The sequence below is a fragment of the Hemiscyllium ocellatum genome, chromosome 23, assembly GCF_020745735.1.
Source record: "Hemiscyllium ocellatum isolate sHemOce1 chromosome 23, sHemOce1.pat.X.cur, whole genome shotgun sequence".
NCBI lineage: Eukaryota > Metazoa > Chordata > Chondrichthyes > Orectolobiformes > Hemiscylliidae > Hemiscyllium > Hemiscyllium ocellatum.
The window spans coordinates 12,626,926-12,654,516 of NC_083423.1; the positions used below are offsets into that span (position 1 = coordinate 12,626,926).

The 27,591-nt window shown below is 41.9% G+C and overlaps 1 protein-coding gene across 2 annotated transcripts in view; it reads left to right on the forward strand.

Moving 5' to 3' along the window:
• The first annotated feature begins 573 nt into the window (after window positions 1–573).
• fbxo18 (F-box DNA helicase 1) overlaps window positions 574–27,591 on the forward strand; it is a 48,612-nt gene continuing 21,594 nt past the window's right edge. Inside the window, exons 1-13 of one of the 2 annotated variants that reach the window (XM_060843105.1) lie at window positions 574–714; window positions 2,290–2,332; window positions 4,405–5,066; window positions 6,561–6,691; window positions 9,183–9,318; window positions 12,881–13,071; window positions 15,953–16,054; window positions 17,136–17,233; window positions 18,259–18,427; window positions 22,749–22,968; window positions 24,370–24,457; window positions 26,472–26,558; window positions 27,096–27,232. In XM_060843105.1, the coding sequence (XP_060699088.1) occupies window positions 712–714; window positions 2,290–2,332; window positions 4,405–5,066; window positions 6,561–6,691; window positions 9,183–9,318; window positions 12,881–13,071; window positions 15,953–16,054; window positions 17,136–17,233; window positions 18,259–18,427; window positions 22,749–22,968; window positions 24,370–24,457; window positions 26,472–26,558; window positions 27,096–27,232 (2,067 nt within the window). In that variant the 5' untranslated portion in view covers window positions 574–711. Of the gene's footprint in view, window positions 715–1,786; window positions 1,837–2,289; window positions 2,333–4,404; window positions 5,067–6,560; window positions 6,692–9,182; window positions 9,319–12,880; window positions 13,072–15,952; window positions 16,055–17,135; window positions 17,234–18,258; window positions 18,428–22,748; window positions 22,969–24,369; window positions 24,458–26,471; window positions 26,559–27,095; window positions 27,233–27,591 lie in introns of those variants that run through there. The other variant, XM_060843106.1, reaches the window with a different exon arrangement.

Genomic DNA, 27,591 nt, shown 5'->3' on the forward strand with positions numbered 1-27,591 from the left:
GGACCGACTAAAAACATTCCCTGAGAGTTCTAAGTCAGCAATGGCCCATCAGCACAAAGGAGAAAAGATAGGGTAGGTTAATTTTTGGAGCTTTGAGCAAACATTGTCAATAGCGATTGAACTTCGAACAATTGAAAATAAAAAAAAACTCTCATCAGTTAAACATGTTTATATGGGTGAACCGTCATTTAAAACTCTCAGATAGTCAACATTTTCTGTGCAAGGGCCCTCTGAAATGTATCAATATTTGCAGGGAAACCCTCGGAAATGTATCAATATTTGCAGGTGATCCCCGAGAAAAGTAACAGTGTCTGCAGGGAAGAGTGTTAATATTTACTGGGACCCCGCAGTCGAACATAATGTATCTGCACGGGATTCTCAAAAGTATTTGCAGTGAGTGCGTCAATCAGAGGAGCTCCCGAGATGTAGAAAAGGATCGAAAAAGGTCCCCAAAAAGAGAGGCTTCATCAAACTCACGGAAAACTGCCAGTTGTCCTTGAATGAGATCAACACTTGTTCAGAAAGATCCCACCCACTGCGAAGTGACAGCCAGTGGATTTCCTAAATAGTTATCCAGATACTTGTGAGGGTTTGTGGGAACTGCGGACGGACTCACTCAGCGGTTCGGAATTCCATCTAACCCTGGGATTTGACATGTCCCAGAGATGAAGAACGGGGGCTTGCAGGATTTAACCACCGAGTGTCCTGGAGATGGTGAGTGGGGAATAACTCAGGAGCAGATGGAGCATACTGTACAGGACCTCTGCATAATATCAAACTGAATTCTATACCAGGCCGGATTTCCCAATCCACTGCCAGTGTCCAGGCGATAATTGCAATGACTGGTTGACAAGAATGATTCCTAGTAGAAGGAACTTGAACTATGAGAATAGATTGAAGAATTTGGGAATGTTCCCTTTGGAGCGAAGAAAGCCAATGGGCTATCTGATATAAGTTTTCCAAAGCATGGATAGGATAAGTAGGACGAAGCTGTTCCTGCCCATAAAAGGAACAAAGGAACAGAGTTACATTGATCTGCAAAGGAAGCAAGAATGGACTGAGTGAAGAAAACGTTTTCAGGCAGCAAGGAGTTAGGTTCAAGATTGCATTGCCTGAAAATTGGTGGAGGGAGGTTCAGTTATGGTGTTCACGAGAGCATTGGATGGTTAGTAGGAAGTAAAGACTGCAGATGCTGGAGATCAAAGTTGAGAGTTTGGTGCTGGAAAGCACAGCAGGAAGGGAGCCCTTCCTGAGGAAAAGCTTATGCCTGAAACATCGACTCTCCTGCTCCTCGGATGCTGCCTGACCTGCTGAGCTTTTCCAGCATCACACTTTCAGCATTGGAGGATTATTTGGATTAAAAATAACATGGGGGGGGGGGGGAGCAGGAGATTGCATTTCATTGAATGGACCAGTGCAGGCCTCCTATTACACCACAACACTTTCTGTGATTCTGTATGGTGGAGTTAATTGACAACCAAGCCAGTTGACTTAAATCAAAGGGCATGTTCAAACTAATGTTGGTCTCTGTAATGGGGAGACTGAGTGAATCCCCAGGTGGTTGGATGACTGATTTGCGATGCAGAGTGATATCATTAGTGTGGGTTCAGTTCCCATAACGGCTGAGGTTATCATGAATGTTCCACCTTCACAACCTTGTCCCTTTCCTGAGGCATGGTGACCCTCAGGTTAAACCATGATTCATAGTGTCTTTCTAATGAGAGAGCAGCCCTGTTGTCCTCTGGAACAACAACGTCTTTACATTTACAACAAGAATGCTGTCTGAGGGGGTGATGGAAGTGGCAGATTCATTCGTAACTTTCAGAAGGGAATCGGGTAAGTATTTGAAAAGAAAAATAAATCAAGGCCATGTGGGAATAATTGTGTATTTCTTTCAAATAACAGCTAGTGCAGGCATCAGGAGCTGAATTAGTTCTTGCTGTGCTTCTCAGTTGTGTGATATCTGTTCATCTGTGCAAGTCTTGGCCCAGTCCTTATTGGGATCCCTATATTCACACTTGCCACTTTCCTGTTAACCCAGGGGCACTGTTGACCAGCAGGACAGGGGAAGTAAGATTATGATCAGCGGATTATGATCACGATCACACACTCTGTCACACACATTCTCTCTCTCTCTCTCTCTCTCTCACAGACATACACACACTCACGCACTCTCTCACACACTCTTTCTCAGACTGGCATTGCAGCTAGAAGGGGTTCTGGTCAGCGACTTGAAAATGTGGGTGTCTGCCAAAATTTTCATGTCACTTTTAAAATCTTATTTTACAGCTTGACCAAAATCACAGGAGTGGCAATGTTACAATGATTCATTGTGAGTAAACCCGTTTCCTTGCTTTTTAACACAATGACATTTTAATTGTACGCTGTTCTGTTTAATGACAGGCTATTTTCTAAAGATAGGATTCCAAAGCAGAATGTTGGAAAAATAACCAATGAACTGAATAAGACAAATATTTGAAAGTAATGATGCTATTTTAATATTGTTATCCTTATTTAAAATCTGAAGAAGTGAAGTAAATTCTAACCCTGTTTAATTGTTTGCAGTCATTCATTTTAAATGGTGATATTGGTTAAAAGGAGGAGTACTCTAAAATCAAGATGTGGGTAGGCTCAATGCTTGTATGCATAAAGACTCAGGTAGCCACCTGGTTTATAGAGTCATGGGGTGATACAACATGGAAACAGACCCTTTTGTCCACTCATCCACTTGACCATGTTCCCAACTAAACTTGCCCCACTTGCCTGCATTTGGCCCATAACCCTCCAAACATTTCCTATTCATGTACTTAGCCAAATGTCTTTTAAAATGTTGTAACTGTGCAGTTGCCTGGATGAATGCAGCTCTAACAACAATCATGAAACCAGACACCATCCAAGACAAAGCACTAAGTGGCAACACCATCCACTACCTCGAACCTTTCTCCAACAAGATCACACAGCAACAGCAGCAGGTATCATCTACATGGTGGACTGCAGCAATTTCACAAGGCTGCTTCAACACCTTCCAAACCAGTGACCTTTGTTACTGAGACTGACTCGGGCAGCTGCTGTATGGGAGCACTACGTTCTCCTTCTGTTCACGTGTCATCTTGACTTGGAGCTATATTAGCTGTTCCCTCACTGTGGTTGGGTCAACTTCCATAAATTCCTTCCTAACAACACTGTGGTTAAATCAACATCCCTTTGTTATACCACTGTGGGTATCCTTACAGCAAAGCCTGCAGTGGTTCAAGAGATCACTGTCATTCTCTTTAGGCACCAGATGGCTACATTCTAACTGTGTATAGAAGTAAATGATCTATGTGCTCTCAGCTCCTTTTTGCTGATATGCCTCGACTTTTTCCATTTGTTGTGATTCAGTTGTTGAGAAACATTTTGATGCAGCAATAATCAAATGACCTGTATTGATGGGTACTAAAGGTCCCAAGCCACTATCTGAAAATATGCAGATCAGTTTGTCCATAGCTCCTTTCTCCTCCAATGTTTCCCAAATCAAATGAACTGTTCTGAAGAAAGGTCACTGGACCTGAAAATGTTCAGTCTGCTTTCTCTTCACAGATGCTGCAGAGAGTTCCCAAAACTTTCTGATTTTGTTTGTGAACAGGTCATTTATTTATCGTAGTGTCTTTGTGTTCAATATGACTATCACGTACAAATGCACAATCATTACTACACATTGGTGTCACACAGTCGTATTATAGCAGAATGACATTTTGTTAATGCGAATTGCTTAAAATGATTGACAAATTAGGCACACTGTTTCTAAAGGGTGAACTTTTAAAGGCGATTCTGGCCCCATTAGTTTAAATGGTGCTGCTATTACACAATTTTCTTATAACACAGGATTGCATGAGAATGGAACTACTGCATTACAGAGAACTGACTGTATGTGAAAGACCTTCTGGATGTCTCTGAGTGATACGATTTTAAAAACAGAAAGACTTGCATTTCTAAATTTGTTTTCACAATGTTCGGATACCCCAAAGTATTTTCCTGTGAGTGTAGTCATTGTTGGAGTTTAGGGAAAAACTGCAGTCTGTTTGCAAGCAGCTACTTAAATTATGCTTATGGGATGAATATTGGGAAGAGTACTGAAAATGCTTCAAATGTATTGCACTATTTTGTTTGCAACCGTCACTCCACCCCTGAGTGGGAAAACGGGATCTTGGTTTATTGTCGCCTCTGAAAGATAGTGTCTGTGATGTTACTGCAATGCAGTGCTGAGGTAGTGCTGCATCAGCCTGGATTTGGTGGCACATTTTGAACCAGCAACCTTTTCACTCAACAGTGAGAGTGCTGCCAACTAAGCCATAGCTGACACTGCACAATACTGATAAGGGATGGTTCAATTCCTTTATCTGTTGTTTCTTCCTTCCTGTACAGCTGGACGAGGCAAACGGAAACATCTTAATACATCTGACTGTTGGTTCTTGAGCAACAGCAGTGAGGGTGCTTTCGCTTTGACCCGACCACTCACTTACACAGGTACCAGCAGAGATTTGAACAGGGGCCTCTATCCCAGGGACAGAAAAGGGAGGAGATCTGCAACCCGACAGTGTCCTCCCCAAAGACGGTGGATGCATTATGGTGACGACCTTTCAGAAGGTGCAACCAGTGGCGAAGCCATGGCTGGCCCATCCTCCTCCAAGATTGATTCGGTTTTTGACCCTGAAGATTTTAACTTCTTTGTTCAAAGAAACATGCTGTTGCTGGACTCCAAGGCCAACGCGGAGGGCTGTGGCCTGTTGTCCGAAAGCCCAAGCGAGACCAGTCATGTAGTTTGTACAAAGACACCCGGCTTAGAAGATGCACCTGTGATCCAGGAACGGAATTGGGCAGAAGGTGACGAACTGGAGGTAGATCCTCTCCCTGACTCATACTTCGGGTTACTGGGATGCACGTGCTCCCATGCCCTCCCCGCTGGCCACATCAGCCAGCTTCCAGATGAAATCCTCAGGACTGTATTCTTTTATCTGCCAGCAGTGGACCTGTATCGCCTCAGCTCAGTCAGTCAGCAATGGCATCGTGTCATCAGTGACCCAATGGTAAGCCTTGGTATGGTAATACTCTTTTTTTTGTTAAAAAAAATTGCACATCCAAGTTTTTGCCCCACTCCATTCAACAGCCATTGATCCCAGTGGTGGTTAAAATGTTGGCTACAGAGTAATACTTCACTAAGTCCAAATACGTTGCCTAAGAGCTGAGGTAGAAGTATTTGGGAGCTGTTTAATTAGGTAGATGGTGACAATCGCTCTCAATCATGTCGTCGTGTGATGCCTATGTGCAAGTATTTGCCATTGAGGTATTTGAATCTTTGGCTGATTGTCATTTCCCAATCACACCTCCTCCAGTAGGGTCAGTGCTGAGGCAAATTGTAACTGGAGGTGGCTTTAACCTCTGACCTTTTGGTTTGCCTGTAGTTCAAGGGAAACAAAGCAACCTATAGAGTCATAAAGATGTACAGCATGGAAACAGACCCTTCGGTCCAACCTGTCCATGCCGAACAGATATCTCAAGCCAATCTAGTCCCACCTGCCAGCACCCGGCTCATATCCCTCCAAACCCTTCCTATTCATAGACCCATACAATTGCAAATTTTAAGAGGCATTTGGATCAGCCTCCACCACATCCTCTGGCAGCTCATTCCATACATGTACCATCCGCTGTGTGAAAAAGTTGCCCCTTAGGTCTTTTTTATATCTTTCCCCTCCCACCCTAAACCTATGCTCTCTAGTTCTGGACTCCCCAACCCCAGGGAAAAGACTTTGTCTATTTATCCTATCCTTGCCCCTCATAATTTTGTAAACCTCTATAAGGTCACCCCTCAACCTATCATCAAGTGTTCTCCTGAAAATCTGGATGTACCAAAATGGCCATTTAAATTGTATCCATTTGGGTGCAGCTGCTAATAGGCGCTGCAGATGCTGGAGATTAGAGTCAAGTGTGGTGCTGGAAAAGCACAGTAGGTCAGGCAACATCCAAGGAGCAGGAAAATCCAATGTTTTGATTCCTGATGAAGGGCTTTTGCCCAAAACGTCAATTTTCCTGCTCCTCAGATGCTGCCTGACATGCTGTGCTTGTCCAGCACCACATTCTCTACTCCAGCTGCTAATAATCTAGCTATAACTCAGCAGCAATGGACACTTCTGAGAATTTAGGGGGAGGGAACTGATTTAAAATAAAAAGCATACGTGACTTCTTGTGTTTCTTATCTTTCTTTTTAGCAGGGGTAAAGTGTTTTCTGCAATAATTAAATATCACCTCAAGACTGTTTTATAACTTTATAACTACATTAGCTTTTGTCTAATGACGTTTTTTTAAAAGTTGTAATCGTGAGAGATTTGAGGTAAGGAGAGCAGATTCTGAATGAGAAGATATGATAGTTTGTGTGATTCCCTCCACATCAGGTTCCTGGTCTCAGTGCTGTGATTACAGTAGCTCAGACCAGAAGGACAGTTCCTGCAGGGCATGGGAGGGATTGAATAGCAAAGTGCATTTTATTTATAATGGATGTCCTTTTCTAAATTTGTTTTTCCCAGTTTGTACCATATAGGAAGTTGTACTATCGATACAGGAAGGGAGAAGCGAGTGCTGTGAAGGAGATTGACTGGATCCTGAAAGAAAATAGTATTAAAAAGGAAAATGAACTCTGCATGTTGAATCTCATAAAGTAAGTTGTCAGTGCTGGAATGCAGCTAGTATCTGAGCAATAACTGTACGGCCATTAAAACAGAAAAAATACACACTTAACAAAGCAAAATTGAAAAGAGATATTTACTAGGAAAATTTGAGCAGCCTGAGGCTTTTATTTTCAGAAAGAAGCTGACTAAGGGATTGATCTAGTCGAGATTGTTAAAATCACAGAATGATTTGTTAGAGAAGTTGTTTCCATTGTGAGGGGGAACAAAACAAACATAACTGATAATTCAATAGAGAATTTCAGGAAATTGCTCCCACAGACAATTGCTGAGGAAAATAACACGGATGCATTTATGGTGGAAACTCAGATGATCAGTTAAAAATGAGGGAGGAAGGAATCCAAAGTCCTCCTGTTAGGTTTGATGAACAGGATGGGAGGATGCTCAAGTGAAGTATAAACCAATTGGGTTGAATGGCCTGTTTCTGTCCTTTACGTTCCATATAATATAAAAAGTGAAATGTCATTTTAAACTGTAAAACTGCTCCACAGCTATAGGTTGTGGATGGTGCTTAGTGAAAGGGTAGAGTGTTAGTGGTTACAGGACTGCAGTTGTTGACCAGGATCAGTTGAGCTGAGGGATATTTCAGCTTGTGACTCAGTATTCCCAAGGCTTCCCAGGTGTGAAGTATTTGAATTCCAGATGTCTCTCTCCATATCTATCCATCAGCATCCTTGAGCCTATTCAAACATTCCTTACCTACATAGCAAGAGTAGGAACACCACGCTGATCCATAGGCACAAACTCCTCCAATTCAATATTGGGCCATTTAAATGTTTAATCCATGACCTTCTGGGTAAGAATCGGCAGTTATATATTTCCACTGGCATTTGTCAAGAGGGAGAAGATATTTGATGTTAGCTAACTGTTGACTGGAACAATTCTGATAACAGTATAGGAGAACAGGATTGATTCATCAGCTTTGTCAGGGATGGGAAGCTGTAGTTAATATAAGAAATGAATAGGGAAGGCAGTGACATTGTGGTAATGTCACTAGTCTAATGATCCAGAGACCCAAGTTAATGCTGTGGGCTTACGGGGTTAAGTTTCACCACAGCAGATGGCTGTAATTTAATTCAATAAAGATATACCTGGAATTAAAAGTTAATCTGCTGTTGACCATGTCATGATTGTCAATAGGTGTCAAAAACTATCTGATTCACTAATGTCCTTTTCTGAAAGGACTTACCTAGTATAAATGTGACTCCAGACCAACAACAACGTGGTTAACTCCTAACCAGACTGCCTTCTAAGCTGCACGGGTGAAACCACTCTGAACGTCCACTCATGGTGATTGGCATGCTAACGCTTGGTGCAGCATTGTGACCCCCAGTTCCAGAGGTCATGCGATGCATTGCAGAGGTCTGTACAGAAGAAAACAAAATTAGTGGAGTTTGCACATTCTCCCCGTGTCTGCGTGGTTTGCTCCAGGTGTTTGGTTTCCTCCCCAGTCCAAAGATATGCCGGTTAGGGTGGATTGGCCATGCTACATTGCCCACAGTGTTCAGGGACGTGCGGAGTAGGTGGATTACCTATAGGTAATGCAGGGTTACAGGGTGGGCGGGTGGGTCTAGACTGCATCTTCTTTAGAGGGTCGGTGCAAACTCAGTGGGCTGAATGGCTACTATCTGCACTGTAAGGATTCTGCAATTCTGTGAATAAAAATAATGTTGAGAAGTATTTTGAATTACAGGTCATTCTGTGAAAACAAGCTTTTTGTAATTGTGAATTTGCTATAACACGATTGACGAATTAGGGATACTGTTTTTAAAGTGCAAACTTTTAAAACGTGTGTTGGTTGTAATGCTAACACTTTAAACACTGTTTCTAAAGTGTGATTTTTCCATAATGCAGGGTTGCACAAGAATGCAGCCATCGCATTATAGAAGAACTACATGCAGTGCAAATATTTCCATTCATATGAAGATGACTAAGAGGAAGTTTAATTAATGAGGAAGGGTTTTAATAGTGTGAGCGATGAAATAGTTCAGAAATGACTGATGAGAGATTGCTAACTTAAAACTGCCACTCTAGGTAAGGAGAAAGATTAGGACAAATGTCTGTAATTGGAAAGTTATTCAAATATCGAATCCTTTGGGTGCAGGCAGGGGTTGACGTAGACACCATTGCATTGTATTATTATGAAATACTTAGTTGCCCTTTCTCCCAGAGTGTGTGTGGCGAGTGCAGGGAAATGTGGGCTCAGGCAGGGATGTTGGGAGAGGTCGAAGGATGATCAGGCCGACGATGGAGAATGGTTAGTGACGGATAGAGTTAAGGGGAGGGGATATAATTGGAGGGAAGGGGAGAGCAAATAATAGCTAAATTTCAAGGAAGAGGTTTTAGATGAATGCACATACTACAAGTAAACTTCAGTGTCAAGAAATGTCAGGTTTTAATTATTGCAAAACATTGTTTATGACTTTGTGGTTTTAGAAATGTTGTCACTATTTTTTAATTTAGACATATGGTGACTTTCCACCTTGGTATGTCTGTGAACACTGAAGCTGTCTTGACTTGCCTCGCAGACCACCCTCTATTTAAACAATCTGAAGCATCTGTGGCCCAGACACTACCTCATTTGGTCACTGGAGCAAGGGTACGTCTCTTGTATGTTTTCCTTTTACCTTGTTTTGTTCAGTGTTGACTTTTCTGAATTAAATTCCGATGCTGTTCTGAAACAAAAACTCCCAGTGTACAATTTTCCCACTGACCATCCTGAACAACAAATTGTGTTTCTACAGCAGCTTTTTAATATTTTGAAATATTCCAGAGCTTTTCAAGGAAACTGATTTCATATAGCATTCGATGCTCAAGTGCATAAGGAGGTTTCGGGGAAGGTGACCAATAACTTGGTCAAGTAAGGAGATTTGAAGAAGTGTCTTAAGAGTGGGGTATAGGGAAGAGGTTTGTAGTGGGAATTCTAGAACTTACATTAAGGCAGTTGAGTGAATGAATGATTTTATTGTCACAGATGCAGTGAAAATCCATTGCCATTTTGAGCTACAAAAAGAAATGACAGTTCATCTTCTGTTCACATTGGGTCTCAAGCATGGCCCTAGGGCTTCTACAAGGTGTTCCGATCCACAAGGGGTCCCGCTCTGGAAAAAACAATAATGACAACAATGCCCCAGGAGACCCTGGCTCTGCTGCTGTCCGACACCACTTAGATTGAAGGCTCCGGGCCTACTGTTGCCAGGAGTCCCAGTTCCAGGCACCATCACCAGGAGTTCAGATTAATGCTGCCAATGCTGTAGCCACTGCTTCAAGACACTGCTCCAGGCTCGAAGTTGAAGAAAGAAAAGGAAAAGAAGACGACGGAAAGTACGTAGATAAAAGGATACTGCTGGCCCGGTGCAAACGGGCTCTGATGAAGCTGGACATTGTCTACTGTGCCTGTGCCACCATCTTGAATAAAAAAAGAACCAGCTACCAATTTGTGGAAGAAGATTCATTAAGACATTTGTTGGGCCAAAAGAAAAGTACAGTCGTGGGGATGGGGGATTTACCTGACAAAAATATTCTATGAAATTCAAAAAAATCTCAGTGACAGTTGAGAAAGATCTCCAAATCTTTCACCACTAACTGGAAACATATCTTCCTGAACTGAATTTTTAAGTTATTTATGGAAAAACTAACTGCAAATTCCTGTCCGACATTGCAATTGTCTGTCCAGAAGAGAAGTAAGAGTTGGAAATTGCATTTTTCCTGGTATCTAAGCCAGAGTGGCTAGCATCCAGAATTCACTGCCTGAGAGTGTGCTGGAGACAGTCATTCAACATCTTCCAAAAGGAAATTAGATAAGCCCCTGAAGAGACAAATTATAATGCTGTGGGGAGGAGACAAAGAATTGGGACTAGATGAGTTGGACTTATAAAAAACTGGCTCTGACACAATGGGGTAAAAACAATGACTGCAGATGCTGGAAATCAGATTCTGGATCAGTGGTGCTGGAAGAACACAGCAGTTCAGGCAGCATCCGAGGAGCAGCGAAATCGACGTTTCGGGCAAAAGCCCTTCATCAGGAAAGGGCTGGGCTTCCTGATGAAGGGATTTTGCCCGAAACGTCGATTTCACTGCTCATTGGATGCTGCCTGAACTGCTGTGCTCTTCCAGCACCACTGATCCAGAATCTGACGCAGTGGGCTGAACAATCTCATTTTGTGATTCTGGCTCTACACTTCTAACATAATTCATTGGCCAGCCCTCATTTGTCAAAATAACCTATTGAAACTGGGTTTGATCTCCGTTCTGACAAAGCGTCACTGGATGCTAACTCTGTTTTCTGTCTACAGATACTACCAGACCTGCTGTTTTTCTCCAGCACTCTATTTTTGTTTTAGATTTCCAGCATATGTGGTTCTTTGTGTTTATTTTGGGTTCATCTCTATTATTTATCCTGTCTCAATGTTCGGCATAGAGTGGTCGGACCAAATGTCACTTTCTGTGCTGTATGATTCTATGAACCTTTTTTCTGAGATTAAGAGCATTTGGTCCAGGAAATCATTCTGTTCTTTTTCACACTTCAGTTTGTTTCTCTGTGTCCATAAAGCAATCTGAAAACCATGCTCAATATATAGAAGGCAGGCCATTCCACCCAACTAGTTCATGTTAACAATTGTGCTTCTCTTCAGCTTTTTCCCATCCTTCCTTAATTCACTCGATATATCTCTCTATTCCCTTCTCTCCCACTTTGTTTGTTCATTCATGGGATGTGGAGGTTGCTGGCCAGACCAGTTTTTATTATCCCTCCCTAATTGCCCTTGAAGATAGTGATGGGTCTCCGACTTGAACCACTGGGGTTAAGTGCAGTTAAATTTCATCTTGCCGAAATATAGTACTCATTACTTGTATGATCTGATAGCAGCAATGCAGCTTAAAACCTTATTTCTTGCAGCCCCCAAGATTATCCAAGAATCTTTAATTAGTTAATGCCCCAGAGAAGCTGATGTTTTGAGGGAAGTGAATGGGAGCTTTGATTAGGATGTTTAAAATTCTGACTGGCTTTGGGTAAATGAAGAGAAACTGCTTCCAGGGGCAAAGGATGGTGGGGTGGAGATTGGTTTTTAAATTTGATTTATTATTGTTACATGTACCTAGATACAGTGAAAAGTTTTGTTTTGCGTGCAGTACAGGCAAAGTACATTAGGGCAATAGAACAGCAAGGAAGATAGTGTTAATTGAGGTTTAAAGGGCAGAATCATTGATATGTAAGAATAAGATCTTCTATAGAGAGTGCCATCTTGAATCCAAAATAATCCGGAGGACAGGGAATTGACAAAAGAACCCAAACTGTTAAGAGGCACCTTTTTTTTAACCACTGGTTTTCTAATTTAGAATGCACTGACTGAAAAGATGGTGCAATAGGTTCAATGGTAACTTTCAAAATAGAATGAATTCATATTTTGTAGGGCCATGAAGAATAAATAATGGAGTGAAACTAATCGTAAACTTCCTGCAAAGGTCCACCACCACAACCTCTCTCTCTCTCTCTCTCTCTCTCTCACTCACTCATTCACACACAATGGGCTGAATGACCAACATCAGTTCTGTATTTATCTTTGTTTCCCTCATGTCTTGTATTTATCAGATACCCCTGTAATGCTATAAACATGCCTATGATTCCACAGCGACCTCTGTCCCCAACTCCCTAAATTTCTGCATCTTTAAGAAGCTCCTCCTTTAAGATGCTGTTTTGGTCACCTGTCCTAATGTCTACCAGTGTGGCTCAGTGCCCAGTTTTGTGTTGTTAATTGCTCATTTGAAGCACTGCAGTGCACTTACTGTATTGAAGGTGCTAGACATTTGCAACATTTTGTTGAAATGAAGGGCAGCTGGAACCTGGGTTGCACAGTATCCACAGCAAGGAATTGACACACAAGTAAAGAAGGGGGAACCAAACAGATCTTCAAACACTTTTTTGCTCCCTTATTCCATACATGTTAATTCTCTCATCAATTGGAGCTTCAATACTTGTTCACAGCATCCCCTGTCCCTCCGTGAACCACTGATTGGCATCAAAGGGTTTGTGATTTGTCACTGGTTCCAAAGCTGACCTGGGGATTTATATCCACAGAAGCTGCAGTACTGATCAGTTACTCTGCATCCTTGGAAATTCAGAAATGAAAATGTCACTGTGTGTATGTCTTTATTTAATTTAGACTGGATATGTGCAGGTGTTACTGGCTGTGATCATTCTCCTGTCCAGTAGTGTGGATGACATCCAGGGACTGATATCCCGTCTCCAGCAACCCTGTTCGACACTACCTGTGATGGAGGTGACAGAGATCCTGTACTACCTGGCAACCTTGCTTTTTGCCTTGAGAGAGAAGGACATTAATATCAGCAACAGGTAGGATATAGCACTCCTAATACAGACTCCCTTCTCGAACATCTAATACCTGTGTAGCTCTGGTGGCTGGCTATAGGCTGTGCCAGTGTTCAGTTCAAGTGGACTATTTGATCACAACCTCAATACTAGAGATGGTCAAAAATGTGCCTGTATTTTAAAAATTTTGCTATGTAGATCTCTCCTACGTCCATTTCCAGAGAATTAACCATAATGTGTCAACTGGTGACCAATCTCTGAGGGCTGACTGGCCTAATCTTGCTCTTAGTTTCTATATCTGTGTTTACTAGAGGTTTCTGTTTTTCTTTTCCCTGTTTATGATGATGGAGTCTTACTGTTTCCATTTTATGTGGCATTTTCTGTATTTTTCATACCCTGAAATTGTTAAATTTGATGTTGAGCCCCCTTCCTTGTCTATTACCTATCCTCCACTCCCCGAATCCTGTCACAAAATGGGTTGCTAAATGGGCGCGAGGTGAAGGCCTAGTGGTATTATCACAGGACTGTTAATCCAGAGACCTAGGTAATTGTTGTGGTTCTGTTCGCCGAGCTGGTAGTTTTTGTTGCAAACGTTTCGTCCCCTTTCTCGGTGACATCCTCAGTGCTTGGGAGCCTCCTGTGAAGCACTTCCGTCATGTCTCCTTCGGCATTTATAGTGGCTTGTCTCTGCCGCGTCTGGTTGTCAGTTGCTGTCGGCTGCAGTGGCCGGTATATTGGGTCCAGGTCGATGTGTTTGTTGATAGAATCAGTGGACATTTTGTTCACTAATGTCCTTTAGGGAAGGAATCTGCCATCCTTACCCAGCCTGGCCTGCATGTGACTCCAGACCTACAGCAATGTGGTTGACTCTCAACTGCCCTTTGGCCAGTTGGGGATGGGCAATAAATGCTGGCCTGGCCAGTGGTGCCCTCATCCTGTGAATAAATTAGAAAAAAAGCCTCATTTTCACGTTTCTAGCTTCTTTTCCTGGCAAAACCCCGCAGGTTCAGCAGTATCTGTGAAGCAAACACAGAATTAACATTTTTGGTTCAGAACTTTCTTTTGAACTGATTGGAGGTAGAACAAGGTTGGTATGTACGGTACAACCTTGATTATCCAAATTTTGGATAATCCGAAAAAGATCTCAAGGTCCTGTTAAAAATGGTATTAGGCAACTCAGCATTCAGTTAAACGGCATTATGGCATACATTGCTGGATAACAGAGAAATGTTCGGATAACTAGCACTCATAAATTACCACTGATTGTTTACAATCAGATTGATTATCCAATCGATCAATTATCCGAACAAAATACACCACCTGTCTCGTTTTATGAATCGAGGTTCTAATGTATGCTGAAGATGAGGCCGGGGTGGGGGATAGTGGGTGTGGAAGGAGTAATCAGTAGGTGCAGATGGAGCCCAGGGAGAGAAAAAAAACAAATGGGCAGACAAAGGGGTGGGTAAAGGTCAGCTTGGGGGGATTAATAGCTGCTAATGGGGACCATGACTCGCTCACAATGGGTGGTAAGTGGTAGCGCTTCATGTGATGCCAAGACCTGGTGTATGAGGGTTGGGGTAAGGACATGGGAGAAAGTTGTTGAACTCCATATTGAGTCCAGAAGGTTGTAGGCATCCCTAGTGGAAAATGAGATGCTGTTCTTCCAGCTTGTGCTGGGCTTTACTGTGGCAAGCCCAAGACCGAGCTGTTGGCCAGGGAACACGGTGTTGCATTGAAAAGGAGGGCAAAAAGCTGAGGGTCACTTTTGCGGACAGAATGTAGATGTTCTGCAAAGTGGTTGCCTAGTCTGCAACCAGTTGGCAGTACACCTTTTCCTAGCTGCTGCTTGTTCTGATGATGGGTCACAGACCTTAAAACATTAACTCTGTTTCTCTTTCCACAGGCCTGCTGAGTTTCTCCAGCATTCTGTGTTTGTTTGACTCGGTCCATTGTTCGCATGGGAGATGGAGAAAACGGCATTACTTGTGTTTCAGCAACTAAGTGTTTCATGTTGTTGTCTCAGGCCAGGCAGTGAAAACAAAAAATACCCATTTTCATCAGTCCCTGATGAAAAATGGATATGCAATCTGGTTGTTTGGCCTTACGGGAAGAAACACCAGTTATTTTACGAGACCCCTTCAAAGACCTGCCCAAAATATGGTAGAGGATGGAAATCTGAATAAATTATGGAACAGTTTCGGCTCGAATCTGGAAAAGTAAAAACCGCTCGGGACAGGGCTTATGGAAGTGAGAGTGGAGGGCAAGAGGATTTCTTTCTCCTTTCCCTGACCGTGCTCTTGCTTAAATCTCATAAATCTACAAACTTCCTCAGTTCTGACGAAGGGTTGTGGGCTGACCACATTAACTCTGTTTCTCTTTCTGAAGCTGCTGCCAGAACTGCTGAGTGTTTCCAGTATTTTCTACTCTTTTAAAAACCCATCCACATTAATTGGCGGACTTTCAAATGTCTTATCTGTAAATGCAGCTGTTTCAAGGAGGGAGCATTAATATGCACTTGTCAATCTTGCACTCCCCTGTGAGCAAAAATGTGGAAGTCATGACTCGTTCCAGGATACCGAAGGAGAGCTCCTTGTAGTTCCTTCCAGGGCAGTGAACTGTGTGTTCCTGAACTTAGTCTGGTACTAAGGTTGCTAACAGAATGACAGACTGAAGTCAGTTAATGGTCATACTGCTGCAACAGTGCTGACACTGGGTAAGAGAATGATTTACCATATTGCTTAATCTGTTGCACTTGCTGTGGGAATTCCTCAATGCTGGAAGCTTAAATTAACATTCCCAGCCTTGAAGAGCATAGCACCTAATCTTGTCACCTGGGAAATAGTTTGTCTCATGTTAAAGTTAACTTTTGTAGTAAACAATTTTCCTTTCTCAATGACTGTTTCAGAATTCATTACAATTTGTTCTACGCACTCTATTTAATGGAGAATCCAACCAACATCTGCAGAAAATCTGTGAAGCATCTTTGTTCAATTCAAGACCCTGGCAGGTGAACTTTTGATTAATTATATTCCCAGAAGATCTGTGAAATCTGGAAAAAGCTATTGCCTATGGAATGGATAAAGGGAATTTGGGAACATATGAGATTGGAACAGGAATAGGCCATTGGCACATCCAGCCTGGTCCACTTGGTATCTGTCTATTTGTTCTGGTGATGAGCTGGATTCACTTGCAGCTGTAATTGTGGTATTCTGAAGGACTCTTGTGTCACAGTGGTAGTGTCCTGCCTCTGAGCCTGGAGGCCTGGGCTTGATTACCACCTGCTCCAGAGGTGTGCTGTCATATCCCTGGACAGGTTGATTTACAAAACAAAATGCATTGGTGGTATTCAGGAACAAGACGCCTGGGTCCAAGTCCCATCTGCTCCACAGGTGTGTAATTAAAAATGTATTATTCTGATTCCGGTTTCTCTTCCACGTGTGAATCCAGTTACTTCCTGATTAAACTCTGGTTCCTCACTTGTGGAAGAATCTTGTCTTAATTCAATTACAACCTCTTAAATCCCGCTTCTTGTAAACTTGGGCAATGGTGGATTTGATGGTTGTTACTGAGTTGAAGAAACGTAGTGGAGCTAGAATTCTCCTTCTGCTGTTGGTGTACATTGATTGTTCATCACCAGCATCTATCTCTCTATCTCTCTCTCTCAAGTCTTCTACTGTCTGTTGTCGTGCTGTTTGTCATTATCCAGCACTCAATGAGAAGAAATTACCTCTGTCTAAATACTAGGAAAAGCTAAACCATTGAAATCAGTCTCCAATACAAACCCATCGCAGAACTATCTGATATTCAAACTTTCCTCGCTGTCTCTCTCTCTCTCCCCCTCAATGTTAAATCACAATGACAGTAAGCTGTAATGTTAATACTCTGATCTTAAGCACCTATCCCACTGCTCTCTACCAGGACCTGAAACAGCCATGCATTCATCAATAACTTAAAAGTTGTTATTAGAATTTATTCAAAATGTGGGGTTTAAAGCAAGTAACATATCTTGTGCGTTTCACTTGATTATTTCAAAATCCTCTCCAGTACAGGGACAACATTGATTTTCTTTTCTTTTTTTGTGAATAAAGGTTTGATATACGCAACATAAAACTGTCTCCAGAACAGCAGCAAATACTGCGACAGGAATCTGCTCCGGGACACCTGATTGAAATAAGAGGATTTGCAGGTTTGCTAAAAATCAGCAGGAGAGCTTGCAGTGGGGTAGCTAATGTGAAAGGGTGGTGGTTTTCTTGTGTTTAAATCAATATCACCAATTCTCACCTATTTATGGAGAAGTGGATTTATAATATTAATATTACTAGTAACCCAGAATCCCATATTCTAATGTTGTGGGATCATGAGTTCAAATCCACTGTTCTACGGTTATACATTTTGGATTGGCCACCACTCGAGTCATGCATTCATCCTGATTGGATAGTGAGCATTGGTAGTCTGTTTGTTTGATTCAAATGACATTCCATTCTGAACCTTGAAACTGAAACGCTGTGGTGTATTTCTGGTTGGGGCTGTGCGATTCCATGGCTGGAAGTTTTGTTTTACTTTCTTATGTCTCTTCCATTTTGTCCTAGAGATGCTAACATTAGTGAATTTTGTTCCATCTGCAACATGACTTAAGACTAACTAATTTAACCTCTGTAATCCAATCCGCAGAGTTCGATATCATGTTTTGTCTGGATTTTGGGTCCATTTTTTCATAGGATTTGGAGGAACAAAAAATAACTTCAAATGCTTGGGATTTGAGGAAGAGTGTATTTACAGAAACTTGGAAAAGATGTAGAAAAGTTTGATGTCAAAGGGGTGAAGCTTTGATGTTTTCTCTAAGGATTGGAAATAATCAGTTTATTAGCCTAACTTGACAATCAATATCTAAATATTTGAACAGCATGAAATCTTACAACTATAAATATTACAGTGTAAGATATGGGATTCATATTAAGGAGCTGAACCACATAGAGCAAAGCGCTGTCTGGAAATTGTAGAATGAGAACTGCAAATGAGCAGCCGATAGAGGGAGAGGAAATGTGTCAAGTTTTCACATTTGGTTTATTAAAGCTGGAAACCGAATTGCTGCGTTGCCAAGTATAGCTTTCCAGCCCAAGTTTGGTGAAAAGCTGGGCATTTTTACCATGCCAGATCCAGATCAAACTCTTATTATTTTAATTAATTTGATTATTTCTTCTCTTATTCAAGGTACAGGTAAAACTACTACACTGATTGAATATGCACGGAGGAGATCTCACCTACGATTTTTGTACGTCATTTCCACTAAGCCAGTTCAAATGGAGACTAAACGCATTTTGCCACCAAATGTGGAATGTACAGCCATACATGCAATGGCCTATCAGCATGTAGGCTACAAGTAAGTAGAAAATGAGTTGGAAGTATTCGTCCAAGTCCAATTTTCCACCTTTTCAGAGAGGAATTTGTCTTCTGTTCCTGCAAGAAAATGATTCAAAATATAACATTGTTGCTGTTGAATGCAAAGCGTACGCTCCATTTGGTAAGGCTATGCATTTACATTGAAAATGACCCATCAATAATTACCACATACAATTATAGTTACATCATTGTGTATCTTTCAAGGATGCAATCCTTTATAGCCTGTTCCTTCCAAACACTGCAATCCATGTTTATGACAGCTTCAGCAAAGTTTCTGGGTAAATCTTAGTCCATCTCGGCTATTGGAGTTTTGTAATAAAAGGTCAAATGTAGCAAAGAGTTTTCATTAAGTTTGTAGAGAAAGAAGTTCCTTATATGGTGCAAAATGACTTATAGGAGCAAAGAGTTTGCTTGGAGCCTGAGCCAATGCTGATCCAATGTGGACAATTACTGCGACTGCTGCACCGGCCAGCTACAGGCCTAAATAGCAACCACGACCAACTTTGAAAACCGATTGTTGACAGTGAAGGGAATGGTCTCAGGCTACAGTCTGATATTTAACAACTGGTAAATTAGGCAGAGCATTGGCAGATGGATTCTAATTTGACAGGTGCTAGGTGATATGTCTTGGGAGGTCTAATAAGGGAAGGGCATAAAGGGTAGTCCCTAGGGTATACTGAGGAACAAAGAGACCTTGTTATACAAGTCCATAGATGCCTGAAAGTGTCAGCAGGGGTAGACAGGGTGGGGAAGAAGACATGCAGGATATTGGCCTTCATTTGCCAGGGTGTAGAATATAGGAGCAAGAAAATCTTGGTTAGGCCACTGTAATATTGTGTGTAGTTCTGGTCACTACACTATTGGAAGGATGTGATTCCACTGGAGAGGGTGCAGCGGAGATCCACTAGGCTGTTGCCTGGGATGGAAAGTTCTCCGTTACGAGGAGATTCTGGATAAGCTCGGTTTGTTTTCCTAGGAGCAGAGGAGGCTGAGGGATGATCTGATTGAGATATAAACAATTATGAGGGATCTAGACATAATAGATTGTAAGAATCTCTTCCCCATGGCAGACATGTCTAAGACCAGTGGACTTGAGGTGAGGAGCAAGCGGTTTAGAGGAGGTGTGAGAATGAATTGTTTTCATCCAGACTGTAGTAGAAATATGGAATGGATTGCCTGAGAGGATGATGGAGACATGCACTCTAGCAACATTCAATGACATCTTGCCAAGCACTTAAAATACCAGGGTATAATAGGCTAGGGATCAAGTGCAGGTAAGTGGGATTATTGTAGTTTGTTTTTTTGTTGGTCAGCATAAAGATGGTGGGCTGAAGTGCCTGTCTGTATGCTGTATGGGTCTATAGCTACTAGGAGCGGGAATTGGCCATTCAGCTCACTGAGCCTACGTTGCCATTCAATATGCCTATGGCTGATCATCCACCTCAGTTACTGGTTTTGTCGCATACCTGTTGATCCCTTTAGTCCAGGAACAATATCTAACTCCTCCTTGAAAGCACTCCATGTTTTGGCCTCAACCACTTTCTGGGGCAGTGGATTCCACAGCCTTACCACTCTCTAGGTGAAGACATTTCCGTTCGTCTCATTCCGAAATGGCCTATCCTGTATTCTTAGACTTCTTCTATGTACTATACTATCAGCCCAGTGCATTTTTGATGGAGACCCATATTCTTACAGGAGAATCTTTCAGGTGAGATGAATGAGATCACAACAGTGAGTGCCAAATGGCCTGTAGCATTATTCAAAGATGAGTTAAGGAGTTCTACCAATGACTAGACCAGTATCACCCACTGCCCACTCCTATCATTCAATCAATAAGGTCAAACTGATGAACTGTTTGTTGATTTACTTGGTATGGCTTGTGAAGCAATTTGGATATCCTGAGGATGTGCCAAGATGCTATCCAAAAGGAACCTGGCAGCTCTGGGAACCGTTGCTTATGGAACTGGGAATAGTATGCTAATGCAATAAGTGGTGATCTTAGACAAGGTGGATGTTAAGGGACATTGTTTTGTTATTGCAGAATGCTCTTTCATGATCACCTGCATTTTGAATTTTTTTTAATGTTCACTTATTGGACATGGGCATCGCTGGTTGGGCCATCATTTATTGCCCGTCCCTACCTGCCTTTGAGAAGGTGGGGGTGAGTTGCCTCTTTGAACTGCTGCAATCAGTGTGTTGTAGGTAGACTCTCAGTGCCCTTAGGGAAGGAATTCCAGGGTTTTGACTCAGCAACAATGTAGGGCCAGCAATTACATTTCTAAATTAGGATAGTGAATGTCTTGGAGGGGAACCTGCAAGTAGTGGTATTCCCAAGTATTTGCTGCCCTTAACTTCCTAGATGGAGGTGGTCATAGGTTTGGAAGGTGCTGTTTAAGGCTCTTTGGTGAATTCCAGCAGTGGATCTTGTAGATGGTGCTCACTGCTGCTACTGCGTGTTAGTGGTGGAGGGAGTGAATGTTTGTAGATGTGGGCTGCTTTGTCCTGGATGGTGTTAAGCTCCTTGAGTGTTGTTGGAGATGTCCCCACACAGGCAGATGGAATATGAAATTTGGTACCAAAATGGGGAAGCTCTTGTTTCCTGATGAAGGGTTTATGCCCGAAACGTCGAATTTCCTGTTCCTTGGATGCTGTCTAACCTGCTGTGCTTTAACCAGCAACACATTTTCAGCTGTGATCTCCAGCATCTGCAGACCTCATTTTTTACCCGAAGCTCTTGTTATGCCTCACCTGGGGTAGAGTGCTGAAAATTGAGTCCTGCTAATCCCACAGTCATCACAAAAAGCTAGCAGTTTTATGAAACTGCACAGACTTCCCCAACTTACTGGTCTTTTAGACCCAGGTTGACAGAAAACGCAAACCAAGTTTCTGTACTTGACAAGAATTATTATTTATAACAAATAAAATAGACTGTAGCTACAAGTAAACAATTTGTATCTATGGCATATAACGTGACTAGTTAGAACTCTGACACCCTTGTAAACATACCCTGAACGCACATACAGACAGACTCAGACAGGAAAAAAACATGCGTTTTATGGACAAAGAGAGAGAGAGAGAGAGATGAGGCAGGTAGTTCAGTGGTTCATGCACCCAGGCTTTGCAGAGATGATTTATTAGAATGCTGTTCCATGACCTTCCTTCTCCAGTTGTAGGAGGCATAGGGTGGATGAATTCGTACGTGAATATCTGCCTTACTGAATATAAAACCAGAGCTAACAGCAAGTGATGAGAGGTTAAATAAATGGGCCTTCAGCCTTGGGATGTTCGTTTTTACAGCAGTAAAAAATGCTCCGCTCCATCCCTCCAATGACTTCTCAATAATTAATCGCACCACAAGCTGTTCTGCTACCAGGGAGCCTCTTATACAGTTGTTGGAAGGCTTTTATCAATGATGATTGGCCATTACATCAGAGACCAATCAACTATTTGTTGCTAGCCAAAGTTTCATTTGTATACACTTTGGCTCCAGCCAGCCTATAAGTAGAACTCCCTCCACTACTGGAATTAACAACTATGTAAACATCATTAACAATGATTGCCAGTGACTTGATTTTAAAAAGTACAGCAATCCTTCACAAATCGTTGGCTTTTAAAAGTCCATTTCCCATTTCAGTGCAAAAGAATAAAAATATATAGTCTTTACACTAAAAGAGAAGTCACCATGGTCTTATCAGACCAGAGGGCTGCTCGCTCATTAGAGAGAGACGGCTGGTGGTGGTTTAACCTGAGGGTTATTGAGCCTCAGCCAAGGTCAAATGTCAAGAAGGAGAGTCTTTCATGGGAACCCCAGTCGGTGCAAGAATTGGACCCATGCTGTTGGTATCGTTCTGCATTGCAAACCAGCTGTCCAACCAACTGAGCTAACCAAACCCCCTCTTTACACAATTCTCCAAATCAAAAGAATAAACCCCTATTTATTTACTTTGTGGTTGTCAGTGTTTCTCAGCTTTTTAGATGCTACTGAAGATTACTAGCCAGTGACTCCCATTGAAAGGTGTGTGTGTTGAAGGGGACATTAAGAGATAAGAGAGTTGGGATGGTTAAATAGCTCACCACTGATCACCATCTACATTTGCAAATGAAGAATGAGCACTCTGATGAAACGATGATGCTTTGAAACCATGCCTCAGAAACGCCAGGATCTTCAGGGGAGAAAACAAAAAGAGCATAGAGGTTTTATTGGAATGATTTTTTCATTGATTTGAAGCTGTTTAAAAATGTTTTATGATAACATCATAGTTGTGAAGAAGATTTAGTTGAAACCTTGACTTTTCCACTAGGTACCAGCGCAAGAGGAAGCTAATGGTTTATGATCTGCAGCCTTTTGCCATTTTTAAGCTTCCTGAAGCACGCGGCAGCTTTTTTAGAGCAAAATTAATCTGTCAAAGCCTCTGCACATTCTTCTTATCCACGGATGAGACTGTCACCATATCACATTTACCAGAACTCTCTAAGGGCTTGTCTGGAGATATGAGGCCAGTGAAACATCAAGCGATTCAGGTGAGTCCACAAATTGTATCTAAAATATTTCTCTATTGTACTGTGTTTCTCTATATATCCTGAATTTACTGAACCTTGCGGAGTTAAAGTTACAAGATGCCAAACTCGATGGGCTGAATGGCCCCATTTCTGCTGCTGTGTCTTATGGTCTTTTATGTGTTAGTTCTGGTCGTGGCAGTCTCGCCTCTGAGTCAAAAGGTCAAACATTCAAGCCCCACTGCAGAGAACTAAGCTCAGAAATCAAGAGTGACATTTCAGTCCATCACAGGAGTGTCGCACTGTAGAAGGTGTCCACTTTCAAATGAAAGTTGATGAGAAGCAGAAAAATCCCACTATTTCATGGAAGAGTTCTCCCTGGTTTCCTGATCCATATTTATCCTCAAAACAATGTAAATAAAACAGATTACCTGGCCATTACCTCCTTGTTTGGTTGTGGGATCTTGCTGTGTCTTAATTGATTGCTGTGTTTCATATGTTTACAATAGTGATTACTTCTGCAAAGTACTCTGAATGTGGGTGCAAAATGTTTTCTTCTTCACTCTATTAGCTGTTTACAGGAATAAATTCGGATGGACAATAACTTAGGAAGTAGGAGCCTTCAAGCCTATTCTACCATTCAGTGTGATCATGGTTGTTCATCCAACTCCATAATCTGTTCCTGCTTTTACCCCATACCTTTTGATGCCTTTAGCTGAAGAATTAGATCTAATTTCTCCTTGACAACATTCAGTGTCTTGGCCTCAACAACAGCATTCTGTGGCAAATACCTCCATAGGCTCACCATTCCCTGGGTGAAGAAATTTCTCCTCATCTCAGTCTTAACTGGTTTACCCTGTATCTTTAGAGTGTGATGCCTGGTTCTGCAACTGTCCAGTCATCAGGAACATCCTCCCTACGTTCACCTTTTCTATACCTGTTAGAATGATATAGGTTTTGATGATATTTCACACCCCCACCCCCACCCCCTCATTCTTCTAAACTCTAATGAATATATTCAATATAATGAATGCAGACAAATTCTACTAAGTTACATTTAAAAGGAGAGTGATCCTGTTGTTTCTATGCATGTCCCGTTGCCTGTTTCAGAAGCTTTCTGTACTGTTGGTGTGTTGGATGGACTCAGTGAATTAGCCAGACCTTTTACCCTGGGGCTTACCAGGTAGTGTGGTTTTTTTCCACCCACCTTGTGTTAAAGAAGAGGTTATTGCCAACAATCTGCTATAATAAGCCACCCAGTTCCTCATCAAAAGTGTATTTTCAGTGTGAATTGATAGCTCTTGCATAAGAAATTCACTGCATGCTGTCCCTCTGAATGAAGTTACTGTGTGCAATTCATTCTTCCATCACATTTTTTAAAACAAAACTTCCTCAAATTAATTACTATTGTGTTCTTCATTTCAGCAACTAATTGAAGACACAAAGCAGATTTGGGAAAAGATGGTGAATCTGGGGGAAACTAAGGAAGATGGTTACTTCATGACTCATGATGGTGAAGTTACAATTTGGTGATAGTTCATTGTTCCAATTGATTTGAAGCCGAGTTTCCCATTTCTTCAGCTCCCCACCACCCCCCAAACCCCACCCATCCCAGGATTGAAGTTTGCAAGTGCCCAAACAAAATCTTACAGCAGACTCTCTGATGCTTTTGATTTCTAAACAGTTTACTTGCTTTAAAAAATGTTATCTTGGAATGTGCGCGTTGCTGGCAAGACCAACATCTATTGGTTATCCCTAATTGTTCCTTGAGTGTGAAATATTGAGGCAGTTACAGCTGAACAGCTGGCTGTGCTTTGGGTCAGACATCAAGATTATGTCATAGATGGGTTTTCATAGACTCCCAATAGTGTGGAAACAGGACATTCAGCCCAGCCAATCCACACTGACCCTCCGAAGAGTAACCTACCCAGACCCATCCCCTTACCCTATTACTCTACACTTGCCACTGACTAATGCACCTAACTTATACATCCCTGAATATTATGGGCAATTTAGCATGACCAGTTCACCTAACCTGCACCTCTTTGGATTGTGGGAAGAAACCGGAGTACCCAGAGGAAACCCATGCAGACACTGGGAGAATTTGCAAACTCCACACAGACAGTCACCCGCGGCTGGAATCGAACCAGAGTCCCAGGCACAGATTTCTTTCTCTGAAAGGAAATTAGTGAATCAAATGGATTTTTACAGCCATCACTGTTACCTTTGGTATGAGATGAACATTCTATTTCTAATTAATTAATTAATTAAATGGTACTTTCCCCAACTTTAGAGGTGGTATTTGAACATGGATATCTCTTGAATGCTAGAATGGTCCTTTGGATTACTAACTAATGTCATTCCATTGTACCAATCCCTTTACCCTTTGACTAGAAGGCGGCACGGTGGCTCTGTGGTTAGCTCTACTGCCTCACAGTGCCAGGGACACGGGTTCAATTCAACCCTTGGGTGACTGGCGTGGAGTTTGCACATTCTCCCTATGTCTGCATGGGTTTCCTCCCACAGTCCAAAGATGTGCAGTCCAAATGGAGTGGCCATGCTAAATTGCTCATGGTGCCCAGAGATGTGCAGGCTAGGTAGGTTAACAATGGGAAATGCAGGCTGACAGGGATAGGGTAGGGTGGGGTTGTCTGGTGGGCTCCTGTTTTGAGGAAAGGTGTGGACTTGATGGACTGAATGGCCTGTTTCCACACACAAGGGATTCTGTAAATCTAAGTAAATCAAGTGTCTTACTGAATGATGTTGCTGTCACTTTTTAAAATTTAATGTTTTTCAAGATTTGACCCCTTAATCCATCCATTACGTGTCTGAATTCCCTGCGGAGATAGCAATAGATTTGAAAAATTCAGGAAAAGATTATGGCAAAGGACATGTCAGGAATATGTCATTAGATAATGTGGGGTAACAAATTCTGCCAATGACTTGATATAAAATAGTTTTTCAAGAAATATGGTTGAGCTGTGTAAGTTTGAAAGGAAAAATAGTATTGAAACTTTCTCAGAGACATATAGTGACAGGCTGTAAATGCTGGCCTTATGGTGAACACCTACATCACGCAAGAAAATCTTGGAAATGAACTTGAGGGAAAGGGAGAATAGTTACTTGCGTTCTCCGGATAATATGGAGAAATAACAAATACAAGCCAATCAAGCACTTTATACATTCCACAGCAGTAAAATCTATCATCTAGACATTATGCACAGGATTCAAATGGCAATTTAGTTTGGTCATCAATCCAATTTTAAAAAAATGTATGTGATTTGGAAAAAAAATAGACAAAAGCAGCATGGCTAAGTCCATGTGAAATATGGTTCAACTGGAAGTCAAACCCATAATCTCTTGAGCCTTGGAATCTGGCCCCATAGTAATGGCAGCCACCATTGCCAAAAATATTCTGAGTTTGACAGGAAAGGCAGTTTTTCTTTGTGTAAGAAAACTATTTCTGTAACACTGCAGGACTACTTGCAGGCTGTTAGAGTTAAGATTTTTTGTTTCTTCTTTAAAAGGATATCTAAAGCTTTGGCAACTCAGCAAGCCAAGGCTGTCACAGTTTGACGTCATCCTTTTAGATGAAGCTGAAGATTGTAGCCCAGGTGGGTTAGTTACTCTCTATTCTTTTCCAACTGGAGTGGACCATTCAAACACTAAATGTGATTGAAAGACAGATCCAGTAAAGTTGAACGTGTAGATATTTAGTAATTGTACAAGACATGTAGCATAAAGAATTGTATGAATGTCGGAGGGAAGTTACATTCTGCTGCAGTTTATTGCGTTCCATTTGGTCTCTCTATACTTCACAATCTGCAAGGCTCTTGGGAGGGTGGTAGACCCTCTGGTCTAAGAAAGCAAAGTGCTCTTACATATTTATGTGAATTATCATGGACCTTGAACCATTCGGTTGTTTGGTGAGCTGCATTCTGTTCCTGAGGTTTAAATGTAATGTCATGTTCACGCTAAGGGGGGCCAATGGACCCCCTTTCACCCAAAGCATTTCTTACTGCAGACCACACCAGACTGAGCTGCAGCCTGTGGTAAGAGATGTCCAAAAGCCATTGCAGTTCATTTTGGTTCATCTGTCCCTCTCGCAACACGTCTTTACTTTTTTCCTGTGATTATCCTCTTTTATCTAGTTATCATGGACATTGTACTCTCTCAGCAATGTGGCAAGTTTCTTGTGGGTGATCCACACCAGCAGATCAATGAATTTGAGGGTACTGTGGATGGTCTAATTAAAGCACACCGTTCACATCTGTTTAGACTAACACAGGTAAGACTTCACTTTCTTCCAGGTATCATCCATGATACCTGTTTCAGATCACACAAAAAAAATCACAAAAGCCACAGCCAAACTCCTTTGCGAGAATGACGGAGCTATCCATTGGAATGGCCTTTGGCTGCCCTGTATCGAAGTTATATTCCAGAACCAGGGATTCTAACAGGACTGGAGAGAGTAAATGCAAGAAGGATGTTCCCCAATATCTGGAGTGTTCAGAATTAGGGGTCAAAGAGTAAGGATATAGGGTAGGCCATTTAGGACTAGGAGATGAGAAGAAATTTCTTCCTTGGTGACTGGTGAGTCTGTGGAATTATCTGCCACAGAAAGCAATTGAGGCTGAAACATTGAAT